The sequence below is a fragment of the Sciurus carolinensis genome, chromosome 5 (assembly GCF_902686445.1).
Source record: "Sciurus carolinensis chromosome 5, mSciCar1.2, whole genome shotgun sequence".
Taxonomy (NCBI): domain Eukaryota; kingdom Metazoa; phylum Chordata; class Mammalia; order Rodentia; family Sciuridae; genus Sciurus; species Sciurus carolinensis.
The window spans coordinates 173799913-173808597 of NC_062217.1; the positions used below are offsets into that span (position 1 = coordinate 173799913).

Genomic DNA, 8685 nt, shown 5'->3' on the forward strand with positions numbered 1-8685 from the left:
CACCGCCAGCATCAGGACCATCTGCATCCTCAGATCAGAGGCTGCTTGGCAACTGGGCCACCCAATGTGCTGTGGCCACCGCACCCAGACACACACAGTCAGACCTGCACGGGCTAGGGCACTGTGTGGGCAGATGACGTCTGGGGACCACAGTGGGGAGTCTTTGCTGGACACGGCTAGGCAGGTGGGGTGAGTGAAGATGGGTGACTCCATGGCAGGTTCTTGGAAGGATCATTTTGACCTTGGCCAAGACTCGGTTCTGGGGCCCGGGGTGTGCCAATGAAACCGAGGGAACACGCGTGTCAGTCACTTTAATAATCAAGACAGATAAAGTCACCAAAGGTGAAATTCACAGACAGGAAATACTTTAATTAAATATTGTGTAAAATGAACATTTTATACAGTTAAATATCTGAAAAAATGTACAGATAAAACAATCTTATTGTAGGGTCTTCGACAGCAAAATCTACCATTTAGTGAAGCGCTCAGTTCGAGACAGTGAAGCAATGAGGGCGTCAACTAACGATCTAAACAAAACCAAGTGCAGTGAGGACTCTCACGGACGTCCGGAGCGTGTGCACGTGAGCTCTTTCTAGATCAAACCTTGACTTATACAAAATAACACGGAGGCAATTTAGTTCCAAAGTGACTTCTCAGGCTTTCCCACGTAGCTAAGCCTTGTCAGCCGTCACATGCCGGAGTGTGACCTGCCAACAACCAGGGATGTTCTGTTTAGTTTTTTGAGTCCCTTGAACGAACATTTTCTAAGGTGTGCATTGTTGTTTTTTTGTCAGAAAAGTTTTAAAAAGTCCCTCCTTTAGTTTTAAATTTGATTTCTGCGGAAGTTTGCAAAATGCTTGCTGTGCTGTGTCTGCGAAGCATTCAGTGCAAAGGCAAAAAAGAAAACAAAACAGAAAAGAACAAAAGTCCTGACCCTTTTGGTCTCACTGTGGGTTTGGCACTAACGGGCACAGTGTCTGAGGAGGTCATTCCAGTTTAAAAAGCACAGACGGTGCTGTTGAATCCGACCACAAAAATATTATTTAAAAAAATTAAAAACCAGCAGTGATTTGGGTTGCCCCTGACCTCTGAATCCAAGGTGGGCTTGGAAGGGTGCAGGGAGCAGCCGAGACAGACCCAGAAAGGAGCGACCTACAGACAGGAGGTTTGTGCTTTTGTTTTGTGTGTGTGTGTGTGTGTGTGTGTGTGTGTGCATTTTACATCTTGAATCTCCAAATAAAATACCGATTAATAATTGTGGTGTAAGCCTGTGATAAAATAGCACAGAAGTTTTTCAAAGAAGTCCACTTTTAAGGCATCAGAGAAGTTAATGTGGCAAACATTTTAATTAAAACATCAGAAGTAAATTTTATTTTAAACTTTAGGCCTCTGAATTTTTCCAGTAAACACAGTTCAGCTATGTGGCGAAGTCATGGGTGGCAGCTAAAATGACTTTGTACATTCTACAAAAAATAAAATAAGGACACAGCCCCAAATGGCGTCGCCTCTCCGCGGCCGCTCCACATGCACGGGATCTACTAAGATTTGTCGCGGCCGGTGGCACCGATTTGCTTTGACTATACAACGAACTTTTTTTTTTTTCAAAAGTATTTGTTCAGATAACTTAAAAATAATATAAAAATAAACAATGAATTTGACTTTTCCTCAAAATAACAATAAAAAAAAAGGATGGAAAGTCTAAACAATAGCAAACATTTGAAGTACAAATGAAATGTGAGGACACTGATCATCTAACGAAACAGGTCGAAGAGACAGTTCTTGGCTTATCCCTTCCCGGGGTCACCACACTGGGCATGATCAAAAACCAAAACACGCAAGGAAAAGAAAAAAGTGGGAAAGCAATGTACAAAATGTCAAAGATAAATACAATATTTATAATTGTTATGTTACAAAATAAAGTCCCTTAGCAACTGCAAGTGTTCGTGGTAAACTAAGTGTTGGATGGAGACCATTTTATCCCTTATAAGACACATAAGGAATAAAACTCATTTTTCTAAATATTTAAGTGGATCTGAAAAAAATTCAAGACAAGTGTATAAATATTTAGCTACAACTTTGGCAAAATCACAAAAGTCTACAATTTTATAACCACATACAAAACACAGGGAAGAAGGATCTAGAAGTCAAAAGGACAATTTCTGGTACAAGAAACATAGACCTCACAGTAGCCTAAGAATGCAATAGTATACAGTGCTAGCAAAAGTTGAAAAAATGTTGCGGACCGCACTCGCTTAACAGGAAGCTCTAGCAGTGGGAGAATATTGGAACCAACAGACAGTAGCATCTTTTCTCTGTCAGTGTGCTTGTTGAAGGCAAGAGAATTCAATATCAAAGTTACAATTTCTAACTACAATAAGTTACAAAGTTTCGTTTCATTAAGATGAAGGTAAGCAATGATAAACCCTCCCTCCCTCCCGGCCACCCCAGATTCTCCTAACCATGTAGTCATCCTCTGTTCCAGTTTGATGGCTCATACCTCCTTGGCCCCCTTTTTCACCACAAAAAAATATTTCACATTATAGAGATACACAACCATTGTGAATCTAAGAATGAGTGCAGAAAAATGTCTGGAGGCATTTTTCCTCAGTGTTTCATGGTCATCCAAATGGTGCATTCATGAAGTTTCTCCACACAGATAGCACTACACAGCCAAGACGGAGTCAGAAACTTTATACAAAATAGGCGCTGCTTTGTTTTCCTTATTCTTCAGGACTGAGAAGTGTGAAAATATGAGCAAGTTCAGTCAGTCGGATGGAACTGTTCATGAAGGAGCAGGTGGGTTGCATGTCGATTCTTCATAGTTTAAATAAATCTTTGAACAAAGTCTTTTGTAGCGTTTCAACTGCTGCTGATTTTTTGAAGATAGTTTCCTCAGCATGTCTTAACATACTACACGTGTCCCCTGAAGTCCGTCCTGGGATGCTGGGTGCTGTGCAAGGTAAACTAGAGTCCCTCACATGGGCGGGACTACCAGCCCAGACATAGCTGCAACAGAGAAGGAGATAGCAGTTACCGCCGGCCACCTCCCACGCTCCCTCCGTGGGGCCTGGGTGAGCCCCTCTGCCCTGGTCAACAAGGGGGGAGGCTCTGCACAGTCCTCCACTAACCAGCCTGGGGCGTGGCCGAGGGTGCTGGGAGATCTACTTCAACCTCACGGGGCAGGGTGCGTGGGCGACAGGGTCCCCCACAGGCAGCCCCCCACAGACCTCCTTTGCAGAAGGGGAAAAGCTTCTGCCACCCTGCGTGCAACAAGAAGCCTGCTAATTTGCATACATCTCAGCATTCTGTACAAAGTGGAGGCCCAGACTCCCCTCTGTCCAGAGACGGGAAGCGGCCTGGTCACTGCTGTGACGCCGGCCGAAGCCGTGCGTGCTCTTCCTCTGCACGTGCTAACATGACTGGCCTCGGTTTCCCCTCTGCCTCTGGGCCTGGCCCTGACCGCTTGCTAACTGTTCCGCAGCGTAATGGTGAGTCAGGGGCTCTCAGGTCAAAGCTGCTCGGCCCAGCCACTCGGAGTCTCAAGACCAAGGGCTGTGAAGAGACGAGAGTCACAGCACAGTGCTCTCTGCTCTGCTCAGAGTGCAAGAGAAACTCGGCACTGAAGTGCCAAGTGCCGTGGAAGCTTCCCAGCCAGCTCCCAGTACGAATGTAATTCAAACTCTTTTAACTCCAGTGTTGTTTAATTTTTGTCAGAATGATCGTTCTCATTAATTTATGTATAACATATTAACACATTTGTTCATGTAGTGATGTGAGCTTCAATTTCTCAGTTCATTAATTTCAACAATATTAATTTATCTCCGACTCACCGTTACAACTTTATGGCTTGGAAGGCCTGTGTACGTACACACTGCTCAAGGGGCACCATCTTTCGGTCGGCCTAGACGCCGTGTCCGCAGACAGGCCCTGGCTCCTCACCACCTGCCTGCCGAGCAATGCTGCTTTGGTGCCCGCTGATGGCGCAGAGGCCAGTCGGCGGCGCCTGGGGGCCTGGGCGTCCCTTCATTCACTGACAGAGGTTGTGAGACAATTATTTCAAATCACGGATACCTTTCCAGTTCCTTTTTTGAGCATTAGTTCATCAAAGTGAAATATGCCACCGACTTCACAAAAGGGCCAGTTTGTCTTCTCCACGGCTACGTCCTCAGCACCCAGCAGAGAGCCTGGCACATAGTAGGCGCTCAGTAAATACTGGTTGAATGGATTCATTTTTTTAAAGGAGTAACTGGATTTGATTTTCACCGGGAGGAGCATATACCAAAGGTGGTGTCTGAAAGAGGCCAGATGACGGCCACTTAATTCAAGTGCCTGTGGGCCTCAGTGCATCACAGAGCCACACGCAAGCTCACACGGCCGAGGGGCACCCCGCAGCTCTGTCTGCTGCACATTCAGGGGCCACACGCCCGCCCTGCCCAGAAGGCCCGGGCGCTGGGCGGGTGCTGGGTGCCCACTCCGCGCAGCCCTGGCAAGCGATGCCTCCCACACCCTGGGGCAGCCCTTCTCCTTCTGCATTGAAAGAGAACGCTCGGGAAACTCCATTCCTGTCCACGGACGGCCGGCAGCCCAGCGCTGACGCACGCAGCGCCCTGGGTCTGGAAACAGCACACCCTTTGCCAGGGGACTGGTCGTCTGTTGGGTGAGACTGAGGAGGAAGGCTCAGCCTCGGGACAAGAGAGTGGGCAGACTTTGAGGTGGCTCCACGGCAGCGGCAAGCCCAGGAGTTACAGGCAGGGTCGTGCCCTGGACCGAGAAGGGCCAGGCCTGGCTGAAGCCCAGTGCTGAACGGGGCTGCAAATGACCGTGGCTGTGTTCACCACGTCCCCGCTCCCCTCACACGCTGGGGTACGGGAACTCCACCCGGAGGACACCAGGTCATCTTGGAAGGATGCAGTGGGCCAAAACCAGGAGGCAGAGTCTGGTGCTCGTTGGGGCTCAATGAATGGGTGTCCTGCACATGGGTCTGGGGCGGATGTGGACCCCCGACGGAGCACATGCAATGCCACAGGCCAGGCGAGGAGTCCCACACGTGCCCCAGGAGGCCCGTCCCGCCCACCGCCCTCACCTTGCAGTCCGTTCCCATTGGCGCTGGTGCAGGAGGGAGGCGGCGAGGCTTGGGGCCGGACCACAGGCGCGAAGGCGCTCTTCTGTTTCACTGCGGAGATGACATTGGCAGGTGAGAATGAGAAAATGCCGTGTGTGCTGCTACAGTTTGAAGGGAGGGTGACCGAAGAGGCTGCCATGGTGGGGCTGGACGGCACTACTGCAACAAAGCAAACACGGTCAGCACGCGCGGGCCGCGGGCGGGCAGCGCCACGGCGACAGCTCTGGGGGCGGCCGGCGGGGAGGGGCCGCGCGGACAAGACACGACATGCTTCTGGCGGGGCCACTCTGGATAACAGGCAGACACTGCACTGGACTCGCTCTTCCGATCGAGCAGCCCCGTTTCATTCGCTTTTGCTTGCCAACGCCATGGCGTTGGGGCCCTTTTAGGTCAATTTGCGGTCGTCATTGGGACGCCCAGCCTCTGGGGCCACCCTTCCTTTTATCCAGTAGCTCACATCAACAGAACATCCAAGCAATGCACACACTCGACCTCGTAGTGAAAATGAATGTGCGTGATGACGTGTGACAAAAACAGACACTTACTGCCGTAGGGAGAGTTAGCGGAGGAGCCATTAAGAAATCCAGGCGAGCCAGGGACCCCTAGATTGGCCATGGCGCCACTTCCATATCCATTCATGCTAGTGCTGACTGTGTTGTAATTGGACTGCTGGGGAGTACTGCTGGGGACGTATCCTCGCGGGGACACGCTGCTTGTATTGCGACTGTAGCCGACTGTTGAAATTCCCCCCCCCCGGCCAAAAATAACATTATTATCAGCGACAGACACTTGGGGGGGGTTTCCCCGAGAACCTATATCATATATTAAACATTTTTAATTGACCCTATGCTTGCCTCTCGCTCGAGTGCTTCCAGCCAGCTCAGATAACCTTATCACACCAACCCTAACGCGGCTGTCTCCTCGGCGAGCCCCCTCGGTCTCTGCTGGCTTCGACAGCCGGCCAGAGTGCACTTCGATCTAACCGTCAGTTGCTTTCACGGTTCTCTTTAGAAGCAATTATCAACAGCTCGGATTCCTGGCCTGTCCCCCCACTCTCTCTGAACTTCCAGCCTCTGCAGACCTTCAAATGCCAGGGCTGACGAGGAGAGCTTGTTTGTGGCCGTAACTCCCCTGCAGAGGCTGTTTTGGGGTCTTCGTTCTTAAGCTGCTCTTTCTGTGAGTGGGGGTGGGGAGGGCATGGGAGCCTCTCCTGCCACAGGAGCGAGGATGAGCGGGATCAGACCCAGCAGCACAGTGGAGGCAGTCCTGAGATTACTGCCTGCGCCATTTTTAGAGGAAACAGACTGAAATGGACTCAAAGAACCAGCTCAAAGGATGAACAGCAGTGACCCTGGTGGGCCCAGATCACTGTCCTCTGGGATAAGACGCAGGGTGGGGAAGTGGGGTTTCTCTCCATTGAGGCATTCCAAACTCGGAATCCAAATCCCGCCCCTGCAGCATATCCAAGGAGTTCCTGCTGGCTTCCTGCTCTAGGCTGGCCTGTGGCTCAGCCCAGCCTATCAAGGGATGCAAAATCACTTATGGGTAAGCTGAAGGAAGCTTCTAGCAATACCAGGAAGCTGAGCAGCAGCCAATGGAGCTGCTGTCACTAGCACTGGGTTCTCCGAGCATTCTCTGCCCGGTACTGGCTGGAGGGTGTGTGGCAAGGTCTTCCCTTGAGAGGATGACCCAGCCAGGCCAGAGGGGACCAAGCATTCCCCAGCAGGGCCCCACGCCTTCAACTGTAGCTAAGGCCCCAACCAACCCCGTGGGACCCAGGGAAGGTCTGCCTGGCACAGTGGCCTACCTTGGTCATTGGCTTGCGATGTCTCTGACACGTTAACGGCTAGCTGGCTGCTGAAGGAGTTCACTCCCATCATGCCGGTGTGTGCTGGAGTGTTGCCCAGGGTGGGTATCTGGTTGTGATTGCGGGGCACGCTGTACAGCGCCTCAGCAATGTCGGCAGCTCGCTTCAGGATGATCTCCTAGGGGGGGATATGTGGAAGCCTATCATGCGAGGCCAGGAACATGGGGTGGCATTCCACCATCCCTTGGGCCAGACTGAGACAAAACCTATTTTTTAATGGGAGAAGAACCTCCCTTAGGAAAGTTGGGCTCCTGATGTCCAAAGGCCGTGGGTTATGCATGGGGACTGGGGGTGTGGATGCACCCAACTCCAAAAACTGGGTCCACCTCCAGAGGGTCTCTGTTCCCTGGAGACTCCCAGATGGGTAGGGATGAACTCTGGGGCACCCCTGTGTCCTATTGAGCCCCAGCAGCACCCAGCCCAGCCCACCCACCACTGACCAATGTAGGTGGACTTGCTCTTCAACTCTGGGGTCTTGCCACCAACTCATCACTGTCTACCTGAACACTCAGTGTGAAGTCTCTCTCATCAGGTTCCGGCTGAGCCATCATCATGACACACACGTGTGCCCAGAAAGCGTGTACCAGAATGTGCCAGCCAACCACCAAGGACACCAGTCACCAGGGCAGGAGAGCAGAGGCAGGAGCCGCCTACCTGGTTATTGTGAGGCATCCCATACAAGGCTTCCACGAGATCCGCTGCCCTCTTAAGTAGCACTTCCTAAAGGAAAGCAGATGGGGGTCACTGAGGGAGGGTGTGGACAAGGCCACTCTTCAGAAAGGGCTACAAATGCACAGGACGTCTGCAGGTGAAGAGATGGACACCCACCCTACCCGCCCCACGCTGACCCTGTCGTGCAAGCCGGTGAAGCCAGCCCAGACAGCAAGGCTGCTTCTGGTGACACTACTGTGGTTTCCAAAGTTTGCTGTGAATCTGAATAAATGCCCTTCCTGTGGCCCCACAGTCCGACAGGCTAAGGGAGGCGCACAGGGAAGCCCAGGGTGTTGGGGAAGGAGCCCAGCCCGCGCCTGAGGTTTAATGACGGAGTCTTATGGGTATTAAACAAACACACACATGGCGGAGATATGAAAGGCCCCGGCACCACATTTGCCTGTTAATTCCTAGCACTTTAGTGGTGAAGAACAATAAGTAATTTTCCATATCTTAATTAAACTGGCAGAGTCCTTAAAGACAACATCTCACCCCTAATTCACGCCCCAAATTTGCAAGTGAGTTCAGTGCTTATTCCTCTTTATTTTGAACAATAAAGTGAATTAACTTGGGTTAATCTAGTTCTTTCATAATGACATTAAGAAATTTTTCAATTAACCTCTTTGACTGCATGTTGTAAAGGACTTCATAAATGCCTTCACATTCAGAGAGCGCGCTGTGCCCGGGGGCCTGGATGCACCAGCTCCGTCTTATCCACGTCTGCATGCTACCTCCAGTTTACGACTGTGCGGATTAATCCAGAGTTTAGTTAATTTTAAATACAAATGGGGGCTTACATTTTAACTTTCTCTACCTTGAGCTGTAATAAAATGGAGCTGAGTGTTTTAATAAGCCAAGGCCAAGCCCAAACCCTTCCCTGACAAGAAGGAAGGGCGGGTGGCAAGCTTCTTCCCAACTCCATGATGCCCAAAGAGTGCCCGATGAGGGGTAAAGAAGCGAGTTCCTGGGGCGGCCTGGGGAACAG

The 8685-nt window shown here is 50.8% G+C and overlaps 1 protein-coding gene across 4 annotated transcripts in view; it reads right to left on the reverse strand.

The window, feature by feature from the left end:
• Positions 1-343: 343 nt before the first annotated feature.
• Ebf3 (EBF transcription factor 3) overlaps positions 344-8685 on the reverse strand; it is a 119115-nt gene continuing 110773 nt past the window's right edge. Inside the window, exons 12-17 of one of the 4 annotated variants that reach the window (XM_047552818.1) lie at positions 7644-7709; positions 6930-7107; positions 5668-5856; positions 5084-5173; positions 4072-4184; positions 344-3006 (exon numbers count right to left, since the gene is read on the reverse strand). In XM_047552818.1, coding sequence (XP_047408774.1) covers positions 2989-3006; positions 4072-4184; positions 5084-5173; positions 5668-5856; positions 6930-7107; positions 7644-7709 — 654 coding nt within the window. In that variant the 3' untranslated portion in view covers positions 344-2988. Of the gene's footprint in view, positions 3007-4071; positions 4185-5083; positions 5282-5667; positions 5857-6929; positions 7108-7643; positions 7710-8685 lie in introns of all 4 variants that reach the window. The other 3 variants (XM_047552816.1, XM_047552819.1, XM_047552817.1) reach the window with 3 other exon arrangements.